Source organism: Fusarium flagelliforme (genome assembly GCF_020744385.1).
Source record: "Fusarium flagelliforme strain FIESC 12 MPI-CAGE-AA-0113 chromosome Unknown B0J16scaffold_2, whole genome shotgun sequence".
In the NCBI taxonomy this organism is placed as follows: Eukaryota; Fungi; Ascomycota; class Sordariomycetes; order Hypocreales; family Nectriaceae; genus Fusarium; species Fusarium flagelliforme.
In genome coordinates this window covers 6,921,134-6,945,101 of record NW_025763504.1, presented here as the reverse complement: position 1 = coordinate 6,945,101, position 23,968 = coordinate 6,921,134, and the positions used below count along the sequence as shown (strand labels likewise).

Sequence of the window (23,968 nt, the reverse complement as noted above, 5' to 3'; positions counted from 1 at the left end):
CGGGGTGGCGCTGCGTTCGGAATATTTACCGTCCAAGGATGTCGCCATTGTCATGAATGTCTGCAGCAAGCTTGTTGCCTTGCAGATGTCGGGAAAGCGGGGACCACCTGATGGAGAACGCTCAGATCGCGAGTGTGGATGGTTTGCTTTGACTTTTTAAAGCCCCAAAACTTGACTCGTGATATTTCCGTCTTTGACAAATTAGCCTCCGCTCTTGTCCGTCTAAACCGGATCCGTAAGACACTGGGCTCTTTGTGTGCCACGTGTGGCTTATTATCCGTAGATCATGGCCTTAAGCTGCACGTTAGTCAGCTCGGGTTCTTGTCCGCCAAGACAGGCTGGTGTCATCAGCTGCAGGGATATGGAGGCCTTTTACTTCTTTCGTATCTAATCTCCGACGATTGTGCTATCTTTACCTCGGATACGGATATACTCCCTTAGACCCTTACTACAGATCCCTCTGGGGGATCTGCCAAGAAAGGGAATGCACGTTGGAGAGAGCATTGAATTCTCTCAGATAACAGCTGCAGTCCATGCTTGCTAGTGCTGCGGTGAGACTGGAAGGGTTTAGAGCCGGTGTATTAGACTGGATATAGATTAATAGGGGAACAGGGCATACAGCATCAAATTCCATGCATAAATACGATAATTGTCCCCCTCCTGCCACACCACTTCAGCTCATTCCGCCCAGCCAAGCCCAACTGCCCAATATGAAGTCAATTCTCTCCTTGGCGCTTCTGCCTTTAGCATTCTTTACCGGTAGCTCCAACGCTCACCTCCATGCTCGCAACAATTGTCGCTGCCTACCCAGCGATGACTGCTGGCCGACCGATAAAGTGTGGACCAAGTTCAACAGCACCGTCAATGGCGCTCTTATCGCAACGGTGCCCCTTGGCTCGCCTTGCCACGAGCCCAACTTCGACGAGGAGGCTTGCGCCGCTGTGAAGGCTGACTGGAAGTGGCCCATGACACAGTACGCGAAAACCCTTGTAGCCAGAATTCTTTTCCAGACTAACGGTTGATAGCATCGAGACTTCATCCTCGGTCATGCAGAACTGGTTCGCCAACCAATCTTGTGATCCGTTTGTGACAAAGTCAAAGCCTTGTACTCTTGGCAACTATGTCAGCTACGCCGTCAAGGTGTCCAGTGCCCGCGATGTTGCTACCGCTATCAAGTTTGCCAAAACATACAACATCCGACTAGTCGTCCGAAACACAGCCCATGAGTATGTTCTTCCAACGCCTTGTGGATTATGCTTACTGACTTTCTGCTTTAGTTACTTTGGCCGTTCTACTGGTGCTGGAAGTCTGGCCATCTGGACCCATCATATGAAGAAGCAGGAAGTTGTTCAATGGTCTGATAAGCTGTATACTGGCCCTGCTCTTAAGCTTGGTGCTGGTGTTCAAGGTTATGATTCTGTTAAATTCGCCCATGACAATGGCCTTACTAGCGTGCCAGGCGAGTGCCCTACTGTTGGCCTTGCTGGTTTCACTCTTGGTGGTGGCCACTCTCCTCTGAGTACCAGCTACGGCATGGGCGCTGATAATGCCCTTGAGTACGAGGTTGTTACTGCCGATGGCAATGTTATTACCGCCACTGCTACTAACCAACACAAAGACCTTTATTGGGCTATGAGCGGTGGTGGTGGTGCCAGCTTTGGTGTCGTAACATCTATGACTGTTCGCGCCCACAAGACCACTACCATTGGTGGCGCCAAACTTACGCTTATCGCCGGCGCCGACAAGGATGCATACTACGCTGCTGTCAACAGATTCCACGAGCTTCTGCCCGGTATGATCGGCAACGATTCCACCGTTACCTATATTCTCACCGGAGCTTATTTCGCTATCACACCCGTTACTATTGCGAACTCAACTGGCGACTTCGTGCGTGATACCATCCTCGCTCCCTTTACCGACTACCTCACCAAGGCCGGCCTTACATTCACTGCCTCCTACTCTACCCTGAGCTTCTACGACCACTATGCGCTTTACAACGGACCTCTACCCGGTGGTTCACTCCAAGCTGCTCAATTCCAGTGGGGTGGCCGTCTCATCCCCAGTTCGGTCGTTGCTGGCGCCGATTTTAACAAGCTCACCCGAAAGTTTGCCTCTACCGGACTTGTTCTCGCTGGTAGCGCTGGCAAGTTCGAGAGCGTAACTGGTGTTTCTAACGCTATTCCCTCTTACTGGCGTAAGGCTATGATCTCACTACAGTTTGGATCCCTTTGGGATGCTACCCGTTGGGATGATATGGCTGCCGACCAGAAGAAGATGACTGAGGTGTATATGCCCCAGCTGAAGGATGTTACCCCTGGAAGCGGTACATATATGAACGAGGCCGATTTCAACGAGCCTGAATGGAAGGAGGTGTTTTATGGCTCCAACTGGAACCGCCTGGTGGAGATCAAGAAGAAGTACGATCCCCAATCCTTCTTTTACAACTACAAGGGTGTTGGAAGCGAGGCTTGGGCTGTGGAGAAGGACGGTCGTATGTGCAAGGCTTAGGTTGAAGTATAGATATATAATGTAGGGACTTGTACTATACAGTTGTACCAATATCAAATATTAAGAAGTATAAACCTATCTAATTCAGTGGATTAACTGTAACTGTATGGCAGGATTTACCTACTCTGTCCAATCCATTGGCTGAAATGTACCTATCGTGTCAAAGATACTATCGTGCATCCAAGTTCCAGGGTCAATCTGATGATCCCCAAGTATCGACTCGAAACTGTTCCATACCTCCGGATAACCAACCTCGCCTGACGACAATGCTGGCTGGTAACCGTCCTGCGGCAAAGGCAAGTTATCTTCAGACCTCATCAAACCCGCGCTGGGTTCGCCGTCACATTCTATTGTAGCAGCAACGAGACGATCGAATGCCTTTCGAGCCTGCACTGCTCTCGGCCATCGTTCCGAAATGATGTATAACATTGTGCTGCAAGCTCGCACGCTGCTGCTGAATTTGGGACTGAATATCGATGAGTCTAGGCAGAAACAGTACACCATGACCAAGCCGGCGATAAAGTTGGCGTGTAATGACAGCAAAGAGAAGGAGATGTACGTCTGCTGATCATGAAGGCGTTTCGACAGAATGCAGATCTGTCCGGCGGATTGGACGATCTCGTGGAAAGTCGGATTCTCTGGGGTTAAGGTGGGTAAAAGGGGAAGGTTCAGAAGTATGATTGCTTTATGGTATTGGATCATATGATAATCGGTCGTCAGGTAAGGATGCGGCTTGTTCTCTGGGCCAGTCTGAGGAATACCAACCTTCCACTCTTCCAAAGCATCTCGAAGACGAGCTACCTTATGCGGTTTGATTGTAGAGACATCCTTGTCAACGCGACATACCGTATGTGAAATCTTGGAGTCAATCTGTTGTAGCTGGAAGATGTGAATGGCTGGCGTGAGTGTAGTGATTCGCGAAGGGTACTCATTTGACTCAGCAATGGCCGCGAGGATGGCTTCATCAGTATCCAGTTCATCGTCGATATTGGCTGGAAGTGGGACATCAATATCTCTATCAGAAATAGAGTGAGGTCGACCCATGGTCCGGGCCACGGATCTCTCCAACATATATGCCGTCCAGAATATGCGTTTTCGCCGTTCATCGAGGCTCGGAGACAGATTGCTACTTTGTCGGTGAAGGCCATGGTCTATGCAATACCGCATTGTTGTTTCTATCATCCACCTGATGGCTGTTAGGTTGTTCCCTTATACTTCAACTTTGTGCCAGTTGCTCACCACACGCTAGGCCCAGTCGGTGACCTTAATTGATATATCGTGAGAAGAAGCATCGTTTCCAAACTCTCGAGACTACCTGTTGAAAAGATAAAGTCGGCATCTGCTATTGCGCAGGTATAGTGCCGCTAGTTTCACAAATCAGATATGTTAAACTGAGTGAGGAATGAAGTCTAACCGTTGGAGATGAATGATCATCGTCATTGCTTAGCTGCAAGTATCGTGCTCCTATGGCATATACCAGTTGCAACGTCGCGTAGTCGCACTTGGTCCGCACACCTTCTGAACGAGCGGCCTTATGCGCTGGGATGAGCTCATGTCTAGCCTCGTGGAGCGACTGGACCCTTTTTCGAGCCAGGAATGGATGCTTCGGGTGTACTCTTGCATAGTACGCTTCAATGAGCTTGTCGCCAACCTCTTTGATGGGCAAGTCTGAGCCGCGAGAGAATAGATCGTTCTGGGCCTGCTGGCCGCCATTCAAGGGTACAGCTGCCGAAGAACATGTCGCGGCATCTACTTCGTGTAAAGCTACTGCTCGATCGCCTTGGTGTGCATCCACCGAGGGCAATGCCGATCGCAGGAGCCTCGTGAGAGGATACCCGCTTGAGGTCCCCAAGAAGGAATCTGGCGATGGAGCAACAATCCCAGCGCTGGCTTCCAGGTCCGAAGTGGCAGTCTCCCTTAAACTTGTTCGCTTATTCATGCTGGGCACCATCGGCAGTGTCTGTTGTTGCTGTAAAGAAGAATTGCTTGTCGGACTGACGACATTTTGTCGCGACAAGGCCAACTCTTGTTGTAATTTTGAGACCTGACGTTCGAGAGACTTCACATACTCTGCTGGTAGCGCTTGCCTTGCTCCATACGAGCACTTCTGTCCCGCGTCGTGGCAATTGGAGCACGCCGGATATACATTATCGCAGCGCTGCTTGCGGCTCTTGCACCGAAGACAAGCTACGAGACCTCGAGGATGACGACGAGCAGGTCTCTCGCTCGCGGACTCGACCTGTGCATCAGACATGGCGGCGCATCGTTGTGGGTTGTAGTGCGTTAATGAAGGAGGGTGAGAGGATTCCCCACCTCCAGTGAGATATGACGCTATAAATTGACACTAAGGAAGTGCTTACTTAAGCTGGCTCGGGGAGCAAAAGGTACCCGTCAAAAATCAATATGCCATTACGTTAAAGTCTTCTGAACTTGCTTAAATATCACAGTTACCGGCATTTGAAGCCTGGAGAACTTCTGAGTTCCCTTAGCGATGTCAGCATTACGAGGAAGTTGTGGTGAAGTGAATGAGCTCGACAGCGCTTGGGCGGATCTGAACGGGTGAACATGACTTTAACGTCGTAAAGCTTAGAACCTTGTAGATATATTAATAGCTCTTCTCAATACACGTTATGCAGTATTTATACTAAAGGGTGTTATAGCATCGACTGTATAGATTGTATAATTTAGACTAAATAAAGTTCTTATTGCTATCCTGTTGCGGGATGTGTAAATGTTTTCTTTTTCTTCTCTGCATTATCTTTCTCAATAGCGAAGGCCCTCTCTTCTGACGTTCTCCATCCTCCCGAGATAACTAACTATTTGGATAATCCCCTGCCCTTACTAGGCATAGAGCCTATTAGTAACCCCAACTACCAACAGACCTGACCAAAATTTTGGAGTGTTGGTATCCTCTTCTCGATCTCTGTGACTTCTTTTTTCCCTTCTTTCGCCTTGTCAATATTGCTTCTGACAGCATAAGTTCCCCTCAGCCTTGCAATAGAGACGATTTCAAAGATATTGTTACTGTCAGTGAAGATAGCGTCGACCTCCTCCAAGTGAAGGCCGCTGGTCTCGGGGAAAAAGAAGTATACGCCTGGATAAGTAGTCAGAAATTGATCGTTTGATATACCGGGCATTGCGTTGCACCTACATGGGAAAGTGAGACAAATATTAATGGCGGCGTAGATGATGTAATATTTGTACTTGAGGGTAGCTAGCCCAATCGGAGTAATTTCAGCAACAATCTGTGAGCCCGTGTTAGGACTTGACTCATCATAGATGGATTCAAAGGACTCAAGCTTACAAAGTTGAAGAGCCAGGCGGTGGCTAATATTAGTTAGTGGAATTCCCCGTCAAGTTCAGAATGAATGAACATACCAGTGGACATCGCCGTGATGGGTACTCGATGACTGAGAGGCGAGATCTCAGCAGCATACAGGAACGTAAGTCCAAGAAATCCAGTAGGGAAGAAGAGCGAAAAGAGGAAGATGAAAGCAGCCGCTACTCCCACAGATGCCGTGTTGGATGGCTGTGATGATCCGCCCGCAATAACTGCCATACAGACACCCATCCCCAGAGAAGAGACGATCATCAACTTGCGACGTCCGAACCTATCCACAGTCAGGACGCCGATGGGCGAACATATAGTCTGCCAGGTGAATACTGAAGCAGCAATGATCTTTGCTGCCCTCGGTGTTTGGCCCAGATAGTCCTCGAAGATCTTGGCCTGATAAAAGGCCAGAGCATTGATGCCACTCTAGTTGGAGTCAGCCATATACTAGAGTAAATATTTGCCTTAGCAAGGGATTTTGGTGGTTTCATACCATTTGCTGGAAGCATTGCGCCGCGCAGGCGAGGCACATGCGGTGAAAGAGGCGGAGCGGGCCGTTGTGGAAGATATCCTTGACCTTAGCTTCTCCGGCGAGGGATAAAGATATCTCGATCTCGCTGATTGCTTCTTGCACCTCAACAGAAGTGATATCGGTGTTAGTCAAGTCAGCTAGTACCCGTCTTGCACGATCAACTCTGCCCTTCTTGGTCAGCCACCGAGGTGATTCCGGGAGCAGCGGCGTAGTAAGCATAATGATAATCGAGAGCACACCCGACAGTGCCATGGGAAACCGGAAAGTAACAGAGCCGTGATGGAAAGACATGCCGAGATTAGTCCAACCTCCGATAGCCAAGCCGAGCGAGATGAACAAGCCTTCAAGCATCACCGCAGCACCCCTATGGGCAGCGCCAGAACACTCAGCCTGCCAGTTAGGAGCCGTGGCCGTAATGTGTCCGAAGCCGTATCCAGAAACGAGCCGACCAATGATGAGCTGCGGGAGTGAGTAGGAGGACACCTGCAGAGCTGCACCAATTGTGTTGATGAGAGCGCCAAAGATGATGGTTTTCTTCCTGCCGAGTTTGTCACCTAGCCAGATACAACTGAGGCAGCCGAAGAGACAGCCCAGTGTGTATATAGCCACGACCGTACCCTTTTCAAGATTGCTGTTAGTACACGTTCATAATCGTTGTGTTAGAGCATACCTGAAGGGTAGAGTTATGGTTCTTTGTCTCTCCTTTTGTACGCACAGTGTCGAGGGCCGGAAAGGTTTCTACCCAAGATGGAAGACTGAGAAAACCTCCAGCGATAGAGTTGTTATAGCCGAACCTGTCAAAACGCAATTAGCTATCGATGTAATGTTGTCTGCGTGTTCAAAAGCCAGACTTACAAAAGATAACATGGCAGAATGACAGCCCAGATCTGGGCCATCTGGAGTTTCCTTCCTCGAAAACCAAAGAAACTCATCTTGTAAATGCGTCTCAGACTGGTCAAATGATTATATTCGATAAGTTGAGTTGAATTGCAGACAAAGAATAAGAGTAGATAGATTATGGAGAAAGGTTGCTTTGACTCTGCCCAAAGCCTAAGTGAGATGGAATAATAATATCCTCTAGAGATATAAAGCGCAAGTTATCAAGGATTAATGGGTAAATGAGTGCCAGAATCCGGGGATCCGGGGAAATAAGTTGCCTTTTATCTCAACAAGCATCGAATGCAGCATCTCGCAGATCAATTATAAGAGCTTCAGCTTGAGCGTCTGTGCAGATTCCAGTGTGGTGATGATTACCACTGGCGATCAGTCGTGTTAGTCAATCGGGTCAACCGATGTATGGTGTGCCGAGACAACCGGGCCCGAAAATTCGGATGACCCGACGGATGAGCCGATATTTTCGGAGCAGCCAACGAGCCACCTTATTAAGTAGACGAGCATTGAGAATTTCAAGCTTGTCAAATTCCCTCGAGAACAATTCCTACGATCTCAATTAATTTTATTCTGAATAAATTGTGCAAAGATTCAGTATCGTTGTCGTTGCAATGACTACCCGACGTCTTGCCACCTGGTCACACAACCTCCAATACTCAGATCTCCCAGAAGATGTCATACGTGCAGCTGTTCGAAGCTTCTATAACTGGGCTGGCTGCGCCATAGCAGGTAGTAGGCATGAGGCCACGAAGATCGCCGTAAGTTCAGCAGCTGTTAAACGAAGTTACATAGCTAACAAAGCTTTGTCAACAGTATCAGACACTTTCTCCCTTCTTCGGTCCACCTACAGCGTCTCTCCTTGGGCATCAGGAAGCTTTGAAGGCAGATGCTCAACATGCAGCATTGATCAATGGCATAGCATTACATGTTCATGACTATGACGACACGCACCTCGACACTATCATTCATCCGACCGGACCAGTTGCAAGCGCTCTTCTTGCAGTAGCCGAATGGAAAGGAGAAATCTCGGGGAAAGACTTCATCACCGCCCTCGTGGCTGGTATAGAAGCTGAATGTAAGGCTGGACTCGCTGTCTGGCCGGAACACTATGATGTAGGCTGGTAAGTGTGCAAACTTCTATCATCCATGTCTTCCATGATCTAACGATCCTCAAGGCATATTACCTCTACTGTCGGATCAATTGGAGCGGCAGTCGCAGTTTCAAAGGTCTTGGGTTTATCTCCAACAAAGACCACTCATGCAATTGGTGTCGCAGCAACCCAAGTCACCGGCCTTCGAGAGATGTTTGGCTCGCACTGTAAATCGTTTCATCCAGGCCGTGCTGCTCAGAGTGGTCTGCTTGCTGCTGTAATGGCCGAAGGAGGATATACTAGCAGTGAAGGTGCACTGGAAGCGAAACGTGGATGGGCTGCCGTCGTCGGCACCAACAAGCCAGACGTGCTCCAAAGTCTCGATCATTGGCTCAGTACTCAGAATGAGGATGGCTTACCTGGTCAGTGTACAGGTCGCTGGGAGATTCTGCGGAATAGCTTCAAGCCTTTCCCGTGCGGGATCGTCATCCACCCTGTTATTGACGCCTGCATACAACTACATGTGGCACTGATCAGGGAGGGACATTCTTCAGAGCAGATTGAGTCTATCACGGCAGAAGTGCATCCTCTTGTCCTCGAACTCACCGGCAAGAAGACTCCAAAAGATGGCCTGGAGGCCAAGTTCAGCGTCTACCATAGTGGCGCATGCGGCCTTCTCCTCGGTAGAGCCACACCATCAGAGTATGAAGACAACGTCGTACTCGATCCCGCCATCATAGCGATTCGCGATCGCATTAGCGCAAAGATCGATACAAGCATTGCAACTGACTCGGCAAAGGTCAGTGTCGTGCTACACAACGGAGATGTCTTTACGAAATACGTTGAGCATGCTGTTGGTAGCCGCGCAAATCCTCTAAACGATATAAAGCTGAAGAAGAAGTTCATTGATGGATGCAAAATGGTTGGAATTCGCAACGCCGAAGCGATAAGTGAGTATTGCTGGGCGCTGGAGACTGTGGATGATATGCGGAACCTTGCGAAGTAAGCGTGGCTGTTCATACAGCAGTGACTATTAATTAGTTCAAGGTTCAATTGTGTATTATGTCATCACATCTCAAAGCTTATCATTTTCAACCTACATCCTTAGTTGCATACCTCGGCCTTTATCTAGGTAGTGAGAGGGGACTCGGAAATGATTACCGGGACGGTCCTAGACTTAAAATGAACCACCCTTTGGAGAAACCGTTATCTTACCATATTTGTCTTCTCAAATGAAAGACGCAACATACGCGTCATGACATACATACTGTCGTTCCGCTGACCATCGGCCGCTCCTTGATAGGTTTCTACTCGTCACTTAGGTGCGGAGCTCGAGCGGCAATGGTGAAGTCAATCTGGGGTAAGGTTCCACAGAACACAATATGGCCTTCTTAGCGTGATGAGCTAACCTTCTCAGTCAGTTAGAATCACTCTTCAAGTCAAGTGGTGTGGTCACGGTATATTTTCCCGGGACTACGGTTTCCTAACCCACTCGGTTATCCTACCCGATTGTATGTCGCTGTGCCGGGCTGAAGTTCCGATACCATGGAAGAAGTACTTAACGTCATATAATTCCATCGTTTTATATATAGAGAGAACTGGAAGAAAGGTGTAAGCTAGATTACCTTGTGCGCAACCTCTTTGACTTGTTGCATCTGATAGATCAGATAAGGTTTGTGAAGCTATTTACACTTTTCACAAGGGCATTATAACTCCTTTGCCCACACATAAACTTTTTTTGCCCTGCCTATACATAAGGTTTAGGCACAGCATAAATACCCTTCTTTCCTTGCTTCCATCTGGCTTTTTTCCTCTTCCCTCCACCAACATCAACAACCTGTTGCATGTGATATATGCAAGATGAAGGAGAAGGACCAGCCAATCAAATCCACTTCTGTATTTCCGTTCCCTATCGATTCCCGCCGGATTGACCCTACACAGCCGTCTACCAATACTTCGAAACCCGATGGCTCGAGCAATGATAATGATCGAGTGGACATTGGACCAACTCCGCTGGCGTTCAGTGAGTGGAAGCGTCTGGGTCTACAGCCACCTCATCTGCCAACCATGCGAGCGTATCGCCTGCAGCGCCTTTGTGATCAATTGACTACCCGAAATCTCGGTGGTATCCTCTTGTTCGACCCACTGAACATTCGGTACGCCACCGACACTACCAACATGCAACTGTGGACCGCTCACAATCCCGCTCGGGCATGTTTTGTCGCGGCCAACGGCTATCTAGTGCTATGGGACTTCCATGGCTGCGATCATCTCTCAGCACATCTGCCTTTGATAAATGAACTACGCTCTGGTGCCTCATTCTTTTACTTTGAAACGGGCGACCGTACCGATGAACATGCTGTGACCTTTGCCACACAAGTTGACGAATTACTCCGAAAGCATGCTGGCAATAACCGCCGGTTAGCCGTGGACCGCATTGAGGTTTCTGGGCTACGTGCGCTTGAGAAACTAGGAGTGGAAGTCTCTGGTGGACAGGTTGTCACTGAGCACGCGCGAATGATCAAAGGCCCCGACGAGATCCTAGCTATGCGCTGTGCGATTGCGTCTTGTGAGGCCGCAATTAGTGAAATGCGTCAGTCTATACGCGCCGGCGTCACTGAGAATGATGTCTGGGCTGCTCTGCACGCTGGTAATATTCGACGTGGCGGCGAATGGATCGAAACTCGTCTTCTTAGTTCTGGACCGCGCACCAACCCTTGGTACCAGGAATGTGGTCCACGGGTACTTCACGACGGAGACTTGGTGGCTCTCGACACTGACCTCGTTGGCGTGTACGGTATGTGCGTGGATATATCGCGTACCTGGATTTGCGGAGATCTCGAACCTACAGCGGAACAGAAACGTCTGTATCGTATTGCTTATGAGCACATCACCACCAATGCGAAGATGGTAAAACCTGGGGTCAAGTTCACGGAGTTGACACACAATGGCCATCGCCTGCCTGAGAGCTGTCGCGCTCAGAGATATAGCGTGATGTTTCATGGTGTGGGCTTGTGCGATGAGTACCCGTGTATCCGTTACCCCGAAGACTTGGATTCATACGGCTACGAAGGAGAATTACAAGCAGGCATGGTTTTATGCGTTGAAGCTTATGTTGGTGAAGTTGGTGGTAAGGACGGAATCAAATTGGAGAACCAATTATTGGTGACTGATACTGGCTATGAATTACTGAGCCATTATCCATTTGAAGCGAGCTTTTTACACAACTGATCCTGAGGTCGGAAGAAGCTCTTACCTCCTTGGTTGTAAATAGTCCAATCAATTATTTGTTACAGCCAAAGCTATAGCACCCATCAATCAGGTTTTGTTTCTAACGATACGTCCACATACATGTTTAAGGCCAGATTCTGTAAACGGGCTGTAGCCTATAGGCCTATCTATAGGATAATATCATAACACAGCCCAGTAACATGGGCCCGCCAGACGCAATGATCCAAGCATCAATGTCCACCATTTGCTGATCCATTTTGATGTTCGGATCTACATGGATACCTTCCAGATTTGGAACGGGCTCAGAGAACTGAAAGATAGCTGCAGATTTAGAGCCAATAACCATGCGGAAAGAACGACACAGTTAACCGATGGGGCAGAGATAGGTCTTCAATAATTTCCGGTGTTGCTAGAGAGGAATGTTGTCTGGGAAGAAAATAACACGCCTTTATCTTTATATGTGGTAAAAAATCGTCTGAAGAAAGTAAAAAAAGGTACTACCTTCGTAGGTACCGGAGTGTGATGCCTTTTATTGTGAAACTTAATTAAAAAAAAAAAAAACAAATTGTGCAAGTACTGCCTACCTTGAACTTTCCCTCCATTATAGGTATATGAGAAGAAAACAGTGCTTTACATAATACATACGACCATACCTACCAGAAAGTACGGGATCCCGTCCGCTCTCCCATAGTCAAGCTGGTAAGGGGCGGATTAGTAGTTGGGTCGGTGACGACCAGCGAATCCCCGCTGTTGTATGTTTTTTATGCTCTATTACTCCAGGCGGCAAACCTTCTTTCTTTTTATCCTCTGACTCAAAGCTTGAATTGGCAGTCGTCACTCTTAGACTTTGGACACTTTGGAGGTCGATGAAACCATGTTCAATACTCCCTTGACGGATCGGTCACAAAGGCGAAACACGACAAATTATGTCTAGAAAGTAAATGAAAGTGATAAATGCTCGCTGTATAGCAGACAGATATATTTGGTAGAAATAATTGTTGTTTTGAGAAGGAGTTGACACTATCGAAATAACCTGTCACTCATCGCTATTATCTGGGATCTCCTCATACAAAGCGCTACGGACCGCATCAAAACTACCCTGTGTCAACAAAGAGATATATTATGTCTTCACAGAAAGTCAGCAAAGATATACTGTGCGTGGTTGAATGATCTCTATATGATCAGGCCTATTGCCAAACTCTTCTTCGGGACATCTTGGTTCCCTGACCCATTAAGAGGTAAAGCCTTGGTACCACGGAAAAGGGGCTTCGGGCGCTCATCTAGGAACAAGCCACGATCTCAGGCTCAGAACACTATTACCAGATGGCAGATGAATTTAAAATGTTAAAAACCTTCGTAGTCTTGATACAACGTCACTTGGTTCATAAGCGAACGGCAGATTTTCCTTCCGACACGTCTCATTCTATTTTGCCATCGTGCCATTCAACCGCACAATATAGAATCCAATTCAACTGAAAGACAGGTCCTCTTGACTGTCCAAGCTATTCAAAGAAATCAGAACTTAGCGCATGCCAAGCGGTGAAGATTCAGTCTTTGCCCGAGTTATCATTGCGTGCTAGAATGAAAGGCTGTTCGTTGCGACGCGACATTATACCCAACTCTCAGAAGTTACTAACTTAAAAGAAGAGTACATTGTTGAATACGTCCTCGATTTGAGATGCTAGGGATGGACAGTCGCTCGAGCCATCTCTCGGCCGGTTTCGACCAGTTCTGCAAAGAGGAGAATATCATCGCAATCTTTATGGCACCTCACTTATCGCCAGTCACCCTGTTGGATTGGACAGGACTGGATTTCGAGGTCGGATCCAGTCAGACTTGCAGCCTGGTTGGCCTTTCTGTCTCACATCTACGACTATATCCTCAGCCATATCTGAGCTTGACGATACCTACAGTGGATCCATTCCTGTGGGCCGTCTCTCGGAAGTCAGTAGTCCCAGCTAAAAGATCGGTAATCTGCTCTTATAGTACTGTGAAAAACATAAATCCTACAACGGGCATATGAGCTAATAAATAGAAGTGGCATAACAGCACCCAACAGTGTATCTATTCAATTTAAACCCCTAGTACCCATATCCCACTATATCCAAATAGAATGAAAACAAGATTCTCAAACATTGCCTCCCAAGTTCGCTGAAAGTCTAGTCTTAACTGCAATCTACCCTTTGACCGCAAGCGTTGCAACAACACCACCGTCTTTAAGCACGGTCTTCACAAGTAACACCACCGCCTTCAGATTCGCAGAATAAAGCTCCCCTTGGGTCGACATGCCCTTTTCTCCAAGAGGCGCTGGGGCCTTGTCTTTGATAGAGGGGGGAAGCTTCTCGTAGAGAGTATCGTAAAGACTGCATGGAACCTTTTCCTCACGCACTCGTTGGTGCATCTCAAGTTGCATCCTGCGATGCATTTCTGTCCTGAGACTCCCTAGTATACTAAGCAACGCCTCTGGTTCAATCGCCGCGGCGCTCCCTTGCTCTTTGACCTTTTGAAGCAACAACAAGGTGTTCTTGGCTGTGGCGAATTGGACTAGCTTTGCGGGAGGAAAGCTATACGCGCGCGCGGTATGGATCAACCTGTAAATGTAGTTGATGAAAGCTGAAGGATCGTGAAGTAATGCCTTGGTCATGAGATTCTTGGTCAACTCAGATAGATCGAGAAGCTCATCTCGGAGCTCTTTCTGTAGCTCAAGGTAAGTGTCGATAGCACTCAGGAGTGATGTCTCGAGCTCATTGGTTTTGTCGCTCCAGGCTTTGATCATATCTTCTGGAACCATAGTCCGAGTGACTCTTTTTGTCCTGATCATATATCTCATGTTACAATGTTCTGTCCAGTGGCAGTGGCAAACAGTGCACTTCCCGTCTTTGATAGTCTCGCAGTACCGTATGTCCTCGTCATTGCTATACGGACAGATCTCATGGCAGGTGATGTTGCAATGAAGGCATCGTGTCGAACCTTTACCTTCAGGTAGATCCTGTGTTACTACCCGATCTTCGGTGATGGAGACTTCAGCATCCGGGGCGCTTCCAATATTATCAGCGAGACTATCTAAGTTCTCGATCAGGTTCCACGCTTCGGTTGCCGTCTTGAAGATCTTGTGTTCGGTAAGAGAGCACTTTTGTTCAAGATCAATGCGGTCTCGCATCACTTCAGCGCTAGAATCGGTAGGCACGGGAGTGGTCTTGAGAAGCGTGTCCATGATCTGGAACTGCCCTCTTGTGGAGAACAGCCACATATCCCGGACATGATTGATGTCGGTGACGTCCAGCGTGGCAGTGAAGGCAGCGTTGTTGACCGAGATCTCGCCATTCTGCACAGGCCAACCGAGCCTCTGAAGCGTGTCATGTGCAGCCGGTTTGCCAGAATCGGCAAAAGTATAAATAGTTCCAAGACAGTCTTGAACATCTTTAGCAAAGAGCTGTGATACGTATGTATAAACAGGTGTCAGGAAGGTAGTTCGAGACTCCATTGCACGGCATGTAAAGAAGATGGCGTTTACATGGCTAACTGTGCTAAACAAGTCTGACATGGCGACCGTGACGAAAGCGTCCCGTTGGTAGCCCTTCGAATCACCGAAGCCAGGTGCGTCCACAATAAGCATCGTTTTACCTCGGAATAGAGGGGAGAAGGGTCTGATGCGATAGCAGGTCACAAACTGCGACGACGTCTGGCTGGTACCACGGTCGTCTATCATCATGATGCGTGCAAAGTCCTCAAAATCACCACCCAGCAAGTATGAAACGAACGCGTTGATCTGGGTGCTCTTTCCGTGGCCGCTGGGACCTGTGAAGACAGTGACGATAGTGTTGTTCTTGTCTGCGAGATCTGCGGCGGGGATGCTGGCTTCGAATTCAGCTGCAACGTCGACAATACGCACTGCGACAGTGTCTGGAAAGCGGGGATCGCTACAGTTACGATCAACGATAGTTGTGTATCCCAAAAAGAGTGTCCTGTTGCCGGCCTCCTTATCCATATCCCATGGCTTTGTGCCTTTCCGATTGGGGTTGGATAATGTTTGGTGGTTCCTCTCATGGAAGTCTAGCATCCTAGAGGCCACAGAGGGCCAGCGAGGTGTCCGGACAATAGCGGGGATACTCCAACTAGACAGCCCTATTATCGTCTTGACGCTGAGCATGACTTCATAATCGCAGTCGTCAAACAACGAATCACCTGTGCCGTTTTTTCTCGGAATAAGGGAACTCTCAGACGGGTTGAGTTCCAGTTCGATAAATGTTTCGTTGGCTGTAACGCGAGGAAGGACACCATCTTTCTCGGGGTTAGGGATAGGACGGTAGCGAATCACGTAAGAGGTTGTCGGAATAGCAGGTTCCAGTTCACCTCCTTGGTCTGTTTCCCACGAAAGAGCTATTCCCTGTTCTTCAATCGTCAACGTGGGCGCCGTTGGCGCTTTGGGGAGCATGCCAGTAACAATGGTGAATCGATCATTGTAACCAAGTATGATGTCTCCGATACGAGTTGTCACGAGCTTTTCTTCACCCGGACGATAGGCCTTATCCACACTCGCCACACCAAATATGACTTCTTCTGGGGCACTTGGGCGCAAGCCGATCAGTTCTGCACAGGCTGCTCTGACGCTGTTGACAGTCGGCGAACTCTCAAACCACTCTTGTTCACTTTTCTCTTTTTCTTCATCATCGCTGTCATAATCATCACTATCGTCGCATAGCTCCGTTGATTGCATCTTTTTCTCCAACAGGTGGCGACTTCGATTTATCTGGCCTCCACCAAATGATAACAGTACTCGCGGGGCAGAAACAGTCGTCAGGGATTCTGGTTTCAACCCGCCTAGATGGTTTTGGAAGCCTTGACCTAACATGGAGGAAACTGTTGACTGAAGAACTTCTAGTTCCTTCTCTTTCAGATCTGCAAACTGTTCTGCGATTCGAACACGTTGTTCAAATAGAGAAATAGCCCTTCGGAGCTCCGAAATCTTAGTACTGTAGTCGGTATTGCCGTCCCGTAGTTCTGGTAGGAGACGACGTGCTGCTTCAGTGAAGTCTGATTCGCCTTCCAAAAAGGATTCCCGTAGGCCGCGGATTTGACCTTTGATCTTGGGGAACCAGTTGCGGAGTACTTGGTGCTGGAGCAGCTCATCGAGTCTCAGCCGAGCCGTGATTCCTGTCTTGAGAGCTACAGCTGTTCTGTTGACGATACCAGAGTCGAGGCTGCGAATCAGACGGTTTGCATTGCTATCAAGGAGGTCGACGGGAAGAAGCTTATAATAAAGCGTGTTGGTCTGCTTAGCTAGCATGGTCGGCATATCATTTGCAACACGACGAGCGTCCTCCCAAGTGGACACGTTCTCAGCAATGGCGCCACTGTATGAGATCTTGACTTTCTCGCGGTTAGCGTCGCTCACACTTTTGTATTCCAGATCGGCCGAGCCATTAATTGGGACACCGATGAGTGTGGCTTTTAGATCTCCGGCAATCTCTTTTGCTTCCTCTTCTGACGAGGCAGAGCGAACCAGACTGATAGTTGCGCTTCCGCCCTCGACCACCTCTGCAACAAAGTGTGTAAAACGAGGATTATCGAGGGTGCGGTGATATTTCATGGAAGAGAGGGTTTCCTGTGGAATTCGGCGTGTCCAACGAGTAACGGTGCATGATGCATCAAGACGTGCCTCGTGTGTAGAAGATTTAGTATCGCTCAGATACTTGGCGGAGCCGGTTGCTTGAATTATTTTTAGATCCAGAGCGAGAGATCCCTCGACATCAAGGGCTGACTTTTTGCGAGAATCTTCGATGGATGTAGAATAGAAAAACTCGGCATTTTGGACCTTGCTCTCATCCTTGGTCTGCTCGCTGTTGACAACAGCATTGTCCCATAGGGATATGCCTGCGAACAGTTCTGATGTGCGGACGTTGTACAACATGCCGAGTTGCACATCCTGTCCAAGGGCAGGAAGGATGATGCCGTCACCAGAGACGACCATGATGTAGATTGATAGCCTCAACGTTGATAATATTAATGAATGATTAGGGTGCCGTCTGGTGTGTCTGTTCTCCACCTATGAAGACGAACAAACCTCGAAAAGGGATTGGACAGATTTGTTTGACTGCAGGAGGGTTTTGAGGAACAATATAAATTGAGGCATCAATTCAATGGAGGGGAATGTGTCACGCCAGGTATGGATGTTGGAGACAGCACACAAGCACAGCACATTTCAATCTCCACATGCAGATTCAACAATAACGAATCAACTCATGGACTTGGCTATTAAATGCGGGGCGATAATTAAAATTCACTCCGAAAAGACAAATGGTTGGACCACCCTAGTTTTCAGGACCCAGTACAGTAGTGACGTGTAAATCAACAATAGGTCTAATTCGCCGATTACTGGCGGTAAAGGCCAAAGAATTGGGGCCATTCAAAATATCCAGTTTACTGGGAACACTCACATGAACGGTGAGAGCAAACTCAACAAGTAAGGCATTACCTCAAGACTGTTTCCACCGGTCAAGACCACTATAGTAGTCTGGGAATAACCACGATTGGTTATTTGATCCATCTTCGAGCATATCTTGGTAAGCTAAAACCAAGTCCTCTTTTTTGGTGATTTAGGTCCTCCGGGTGTGGCTCGCAGCTCCGGACTGAGACCGGGACTTGTTCCAGGCAGCCGGATGTGACAAGTCAGGTCTTGGCTACAACGATGTTGTGAATACTGGCAGGTGGGTGACAGAAATAATTAATCTAAGGAACTTGTTTAAATAGCCTAAACTATATAATTTATTTTGTCTTTAAGGCCATCAGCCACCAATTCTTCCGGCACCCTGGGGACTAATTAGTAGCTGCAAAATTACCTAGAGGATCAACGCATCAATGGGTTGTGGCTGCGACAGGTACTAGTATTAGCTGACGACTCAGTAAACAGCAGACAGAAAGCGGTGCCATGTCTTTGAAATAGTACAGAGCATGATCGGCCATCTCTCAGAGGTTAATATCTTAACTGATAAAGATCGGGAGTCTACTGCCATAGTACTGTGATGGGATCGGTTGATCATTCTCGATGGGTATATGCGCTCGTTGCCATAGGAAAGCCCTAAACACCAAGGTGATCCAGGCTTCCTCTACCAGTTGAGCATTCTTACAACCCCTCTGACTCATGTATCTCACATAGTCAGGCATATAACACCAATAGTAGTACATCGCCTCTCCTCGCCAATATCTGTCTCCATCTGTATTGAGATAGTCGTATATCCCTCTTCCCTCTCTAACATCTCTTTCACCATCCGCGAAGGAACGAGGCGCTTCACGTAGATGGGCACTGACGAGATCGATGTAGTGGGATTGTTGCCACTTGTTGTCGGTAGCGTAGCAGTAGGCTGAAAGAGCACCCGTGAAGTAATCGGTAGTCTCTTTATACATCCTCTCCAAAGTATCGTAGAAGTCCATGTGGCGAGTCGTTAGGCCTCTACTGACCCCATCCCATTCCTGTCCATAGCCTTGATGTAGTTGCTCGTAGTAGATCGCGATCTGTCGAGTCTGCCATGTCCCGTCTCTGTTGTATTTCTTGAGCTCCTCATAGAATACCTTGTACGCTGTGCAATGCCATGTCAGACCTTTGGTGCCTCCCAGTGGCCTGGGGTACTCGTTCACCAAAGAGCAAGGCTGACGTAACCAAGGCGCTAGCATTGGCACAATATCACAAACTCCGTGTAGTAATCCAGCCTGTCTCCTCTGTGTTTCATTACAGTGCTTGACTGCAATTCCTTCGGGATCAATTTCCCAAAGAGTTCCATAAAGCTCATCCAAAGTCCCCACTCGATATCTGGGAGGCAACTTGTCTTGCCTGGCCAGCATGGGGTTTCCTCCTAATATGCCGAACCACATCATGTCCGCTTCGGGAGTGCAAACGCAGAGATGACCGCGAAACTGTGAACTGTGACCATCATCCCCGTCGGATATCCTCGTATAATTCAACATCACACCAATTCCTCGAACTGTCGTCGCTGAGAATATATGACCTCCGCCTTGTCCCTCCATGATTCCCTCAGCTGGTCGAAAATCCTTCCAGGTCACTCCCGCACGGCATGCCAGAATTGCAATGTCGTTGACTCGTGTAGTTGCGTAAGGTCGCACGACATCGGGAGGCATAAAGTCCCAAGATCTTTGTCGGAAATGTATTGTCGGCCATGTTGTGTTGTTTACTCGTTGACCCTGTGGGATGATTGCAAAAACCTCTCGGGCGACTGGCGCTATGCTCTCATGAAGGGCGCTGAGAAGATATACCCAGCATACCAGTTGGTGACTTGGGTCAATCTTATCTTCCATTTCAAAAGTTCTTTTTCGTGATTCCTCGCAACCTGTCATGGCGACAGATTCTGAGCTCGATGGATCGTATGGTATCAATGCTATCTCAGGCGTGGTGAACAGTGTCTCATATCGGCATTGTCGCCAGTGCCAGACGCGATGGGTCTTCTTGGCCCATGCTCCCATAACCGCAGCCTGGCATCTACGATAGCCTTCGACAGTTCCGATGACCTGGGCTAGAAGCTGAGCGAGAGCGACGACCAAAGCCACCATAGAAACAATTAACGCGATGATGGCTGTTGGGTCGGACATGTTGCGGTCAGAATGAGAACAATTGCTGCTTTGTGATGGGAACCGAGGATGAAGCATGCTACTTTCGTGTATATATATGGTCTGTGCTGGGATGTTTTAATTATTGCTGCAGCGTCATAATAGTGCAAGGGGCGTTAAGGCCGTGATCGGCAAGCCCGGGTTACGCATTTTCCCCGGGTTAGAAGATACAAAGGTTGAAGGTCAGTTTGAGAGGTCCCGAGCTAGGCCTCAAATTCGTTAGTTTTTTCACCCGGGTTACAATTCGTTCAATCTAGCCCAAGATTACCTAATTGGGCTAGACTAGTCCCACTAAATGCCCCTTATAGTAGCGTAAGCGGCCCCCACTAGCATTGTACATCTGCCTCTGAAGACGGTTACGTTATAGGGCCTGATAAGATAAGAAGGCCCTGAACGGAGCCTAATTCAGTGTAACGGTTGAAATTATGCTAGTACTATCCGTATTGCTCGAGGAAAATGCCTAACCCGGGCTTGCCGATGATACCCTAATAGTGTGTTACTGGGGACAAGAAAGCCCCAGGGTGTCAGAAGAATTAGGCGCTAATAGCCTAAGAGACGAAATAAATTATACACTTTATAATACTTGGACTAATCTCTTAGACTAGCTATTTTTGTCATCCTAAGCCTGGTGAAGTCGGTGGTAAGGACGGCATTAAATTGGAAAACCAATTATTTGTACCTGAGACAGGCTGTAAATTACTAAGTTGTTACCTGTTTGAGGAGAATTTCCTGCATGTCTGACCATGAGCATCCAGGGAGACACTACCTTGCCAGATGTTTATCGTCTAATTAATTTATAAGTCACAGCAAAAGCTACAGTACTTGTTGTTTTGTGTTCTGTTTTAACGGTAAGTTAGTTGATGTGCAGTTGAATGTTACATGAAGGCTATAGGGTAATGAAACCTACGTCATAATCTCCACCATCTGATAATCCCTGTCATGTTCAGATCCTCATAGATACCTTCCGGATTTGGAACGGGCTTGGAGAGCTGAAGTATAGCTGTAGATTCGAAGCCAATCACCATGTAGAAAGAACGCCACAGCCAAGATCAGTTAGGCAATATCGCCTGTACCCCAGAAAACACCAATGACAGCTTGGCAGTGTGGGAGCTAGATGGAGTCTCGACCGCTTTGAAAGCCTTGCTGCAAACAGCACGTGAAAATGATCAACATGATCTCTGTGATCAGCGTGAGCTCCATCCATCGCTGCACAAGCTCTGGTGGCTTAAAGCTGCTGACTGGCTTTACGAGGCGCGTTTAAGGTTGTTTGGTCTGTAGCTTATCACCCCGCTCTATTACGTAGCAAGAGCGTATTGCAGTAAGGGATACACATAAATTGGTAATCCTCTAGAAAGGGAAGCAAGAAAAAACCAAGATCCTTCTTTCTCCCTTCTCTGATTACAGAACCGACAGCTAACTACTTTACTCTATACATCAATGTGGGTGGACGACGCCTCCTAGAGAGGGTCAAGAACCGTCTCAGAGGAACAGAAAGGAAAGAAGAGCCGAGCACGCACAGCCGGCCGAATCGACCTTCGACTTCACCCTGTATATAGCTGGCCCATGACATTTTCGCCAGATAATTTCCAATTCGCATTCCGTCAAGGAGAGAACATTATTGAAGTTCAGGATTTGACAGAGAAGAGCATGTATGAGCTCGAATGGGAACACGTTTCGTCTCTGGCCTTCCTTACTGACGGCCGGTCTTTGGCAGCTGGAAATTGGCACGGCCATGTTAAAGTCTGGGATTTGCAAACTAAAGACGCCCAGGAATGGAAGTTCAAATCTCATGGCCGGATACTTGCTATTGCCTGTTCATCTGATGGAAAGCTACTTGCAAAAGCAAGCTCATCCGGGAATATTTACATTTGGCAACGTGGAGCAGAAAGCTGCCTTCTCAAACTCAAGACTGAGTGGGGGGTCGGTCAGCTATCTTTCAGCCCGGACACTAGATCTCTCATTACTGAACATGGCCGCTTGATACCGGAATACTGGCCGTCCATGGTTGAGATTGAGGACAGCACTGAAGTCATCACTCATGAGAATGAACGTGGCAGTAGTCAAATTGATAATGATGAGAATGAAGGTCACAGCACTGAAGACGACGATGATGATGAGAATGGGGTTAACAGGGCTCAAGTCATTATTGAGGTAGATGAAACCGTGGATGTATCATTTTCCATTGAAGGCTATGGGATCGGCTTTGAAGATGCTTGGCTAACAAGGGAGGGCGAGAAACTCATTTGGTTGCCACCCGGGTACAGGCCAAGCTCTGCGCTTGTTATGGGATCAGTTGTTATCATCCGCACTACCTCTGATCAGTTGCTTATGTTTGGTTTCAAAGATTAATTAAGTTAGACATTTTCATCACAAGTTCATTGAACCTGTATTATTCACCTCACAGTGTGCTCACCCGGTTAAGCGCATTGTTGCAAACACAGTACCCATTGCCTTTCCGCCCATGATGCTGCATGACTATGTGGACGTTTCTTGCTTGGCAACTCAATGAAACCGCGATCGTGCATAGCGGCTGTGATTGCCTTGGAGGTGCAGGCTATCGTTAGGATCGACATCATGAGAGGTTTAACGTTCATTTTGGACCTATGCCGTCAATGGATCAGTTGCACGGTACTGACGAGAGTAAGACTATGGCGAAGAAAGACAACTGATGGGCTTTCGTGTTATACACCTCAGCTCGCTACACCATCAAGATTCAAAGGAAAGAGCTGCATTTAACACAATCAGAGACCGGTGGATGCATAGTGCCTTAAGCTAGAAACAGGATACAAGAAAGCCAATTAGGGAAAGAACGTAATATTAATTAGGTACATCGGAAATTATGTATTGAACACCTGAGGACGAGTTCGTCAGAACCTAGAGGAGCAACGGTTGCTCTACACTACCACCACGCTTATCTGGACGTCGTCGTCATTTAGCTGACATTGATGTTTTGCAAAATGATCGGACAGATGCAATATCAAGTTTTATAACGCGGTCTATACCTCATGGTCACCTTGTACCCTGATGCATTTATCCTCCGGTGAGCTCCGCGGTCCATTCGCCCTTGTACTACTTTGTAGCTGCGGCCTTTACGGAACTTGTAGTTGAGGTTGTCGTCTTTGCTGCGGCGACACTTGTTACAAGTGTCGTGGGTTGGACAACAACAACCTTTGTAGATGAGCTTGTGGAAGTAGATACAACGGCTGCTGAAGACGAGGTTGTGGAAGTAGGCACAACGGCTGCTGAAGATGAGGTCGTAGACGAAGACACAACGGCTGCTGAAGACGAGGTTGTGGAAGTAGGTACAACAGCTGCTGAAGATGAGGTTGTAGACGAAGACACAACGGCTGCTGAAGACGAGGTTGTGGAAGTAGGCACAACGGCTGCTGAAGATGAGGTCGTAGACGAAGACACAACGGCTGCTGAAGACGAGGTTGTGGAAGTAGGTACAACAGCTGCTGAAGATGAGGTTGTAGACGAAGACACAACGGCTGCTGAAGACGAGGTTGTGGAAGTAGGCACAACGGCTGCTGAAGATGAGGTCGTAGACGAAGATACAACGGCTGCTGAAGATGAGGTTGTGGAAGTAGGCACAACGGCTGCTGAAGATGAGGTTGTAGATGAAGACACAATGGCTGCTGAAGACGAGGTTGTGGAAGTAGGTACAACGGCTGCTGAAGATGAGGTTGTGGAAGTAGATACAATGGCAGTTGTAGATGAGGTCGTGGAAGTAGACACAATGGCAGTTGTAGATGAGGTCGTGGA

General features: G+C 48.0%; 8 protein-coding genes across 8 annotated transcripts; 4 read left to right on the top strand and 4 right to left on the bottom strand.

Moving 5' to 3' along the window:
• Positions 1–691: 691 nt before the first annotated feature.
• B0J16DRAFT_361648 (uncharacterized protein) lies at positions 692–2,535 on the top strand. Its single transcript, XM_046129764.1, has 3 exons — positions 692–973; positions 1,026–1,226; positions 1,278–2,535. The coding sequence occupies exons 1-3, from the start codon at positions 711–713 to the stop codon at positions 2,506–2,508; spliced, it is 1,695 nt and encodes a 564-aa protein (XP_045987923.1). The 5' UTR covers positions 692–710; the 3' UTR covers positions 2,509–2,535.
• On the bottom strand, positions 2,536–4,787 carry B0J16DRAFT_412530 (fungal-specific transcription factor domain-containing protein). Its single transcript, XM_046133318.1, has 3 exons — positions 3,923–4,787; positions 3,748–3,872; positions 2,536–3,694 (listed from the first exon to the last, which is right to left on the bottom strand). The coding sequence occupies exons 1-3, from the start codon at positions 4,760–4,762 to the stop codon at positions 2,629–2,631; spliced, it is 2,031 nt and encodes a 676-aa protein (XP_045987922.1). The 5' UTR covers positions 4,763–4,787; the 3' UTR covers positions 2,536–2,628.
• Positions 4,788–5,378: 591 nt separating this feature from the next.
• B0J16DRAFT_396093 (general substrate transporter) lies at positions 5,379–7,303 on the bottom strand (the record flags this gene model as incomplete). Its single annotated transcript, XM_046132236.1, has 7 exons — positions 5,379–5,602; positions 5,660–5,753; positions 5,813–5,835; positions 5,887–6,265; positions 6,333–6,989; positions 7,042–7,165; positions 7,227–7,303. 7 exons carry the CDS (start codon positions 7,301–7,303, stop codon positions 5,379–5,381), a joined length of 1,578 nt encoding a protein of 525 aa, XP_045987921.1.
• Positions 7,304–7,873: 570 nt separating this feature from the next.
• On the top strand, positions 7,874–9,359 carry B0J16DRAFT_396089 (mmge/prpd family protein-like protein; the record flags this gene model as incomplete). Its single annotated transcript, XM_046132235.1, has 3 exons — positions 7,874–8,020; positions 8,076–8,383; positions 8,438–9,359. 3 exons carry the CDS (start codon positions 7,874–7,876, stop codon positions 9,357–9,359), a joined length of 1,377 nt encoding a protein of 458 aa, XP_045987920.1.
• Positions 9,360–10,213: 854 nt separating this feature from the next.
• B0J16DRAFT_317662 (peptidase M24, structural domain-containing protein) lies at positions 10,214–11,584 on the top strand (the record flags this gene model as incomplete). The annotated part of the gene is made up of 1 exon (XM_046125382.1): positions 10,214–11,584. One exon carries the CDS (start codon positions 10,214–10,216, stop codon positions 11,582–11,584), a length of 1,371 nt encoding a protein of 456 aa, XP_045987919.1.
• Positions 11,585–13,555: 1,971 nt separating this feature from the next.
• Positions 13,556–17,696, bottom strand: B0J16DRAFT_336350 (uncharacterized protein). The gene has a single exon (XM_046127205.1). It carries the CDS (start codon positions 17,553–17,555, stop codon positions 13,761–13,763), a length of 3,795 nt encoding a protein of 1,264 aa, XP_045987918.1. The 5' UTR covers positions 17,556–17,696; the 3' UTR covers positions 13,556–13,760.
• Positions 17,697–18,363: 667 nt separating this feature from the next.
• Positions 18,364–20,208, bottom strand: B0J16DRAFT_336349 (uncharacterized protein). Its single transcript, XM_046127204.1, has one exon. The coding sequence runs from the start codon at positions 20,183–20,185 to the stop codon at positions 18,566–18,568; it is 1,620 nt and encodes a 539-aa protein (XP_045987917.1). The 5' UTR covers positions 20,186–20,208; the 3' UTR covers positions 18,364–18,565.
• Positions 20,209–21,766: 1,558 nt separating this feature from the next.
• On the top strand, positions 21,767–22,552 carry B0J16DRAFT_381875 (WD40-repeat-containing domain protein; the record flags this gene model as incomplete). Its single annotated transcript, XM_046131193.1, has 1 exon — positions 21,767–22,552. The coding sequence occupies one exon, from the start codon at positions 21,767–21,769 to the stop codon at positions 22,550–22,552; it is 786 nt and encodes a 261-aa protein (XP_045987916.1).
• Positions 22,553–23,968: the final 1,416 nt, after the last annotated feature.

Coding starts and splice junctions, on each gene's coding strand:
- B0J16DRAFT_412530 (XM_046133318.1), bottom strand. CDS start 4,762: ATGTCTGATGCACAGGTCGAGTCCGCGAGCGAGAGACCTGCTCGTCGT. Junction 3,873..3,922: donor ATGATCATTCATCTCCAACG/GTTAGACTTCAT, acceptor TTGTGAAACTAG/CGGCACTATACCTGCGCAAT. Junction 3,695..3,747: donor CCGACTGGGCCTAGCGTGTG/GTGAGCAACTGG, acceptor AACAGCCATCAG/GTGGATGATAGAAACAACAA.
- B0J16DRAFT_361648 (XM_046129764.1), top strand. CDS start 711: ATGAAGTCAATTCTCTCCTTGGCGCTTCTGCCTTTAGCATTCTTTACC. Junction 974..1,025: donor TGGAAGTGGCCCATGACACA/GTACGCGAAAAC, acceptor AACGGTTGATAG/CATCGAGACTTCATCCTCGG. Junction 1,227..1,277: donor GTCCGAAACACAGCCCATGA/GTATGTTCTTCC, acceptor TTTCTGCTTTAG/TTACTTTGGCCGTTCTACTG.
- B0J16DRAFT_336350 (XM_046127205.1), bottom strand. CDS start 17,555: ATGGTCGTCTCTGGTGACGGCATCATCCTTCCTGCCCTTGGACAGGAT.
- B0J16DRAFT_336349 (XM_046127204.1), bottom strand. CDS start 20,185: ATGTCCGACCCAACAGCCATCATCGCGTTAATTGTTTCTATGGTGGCT.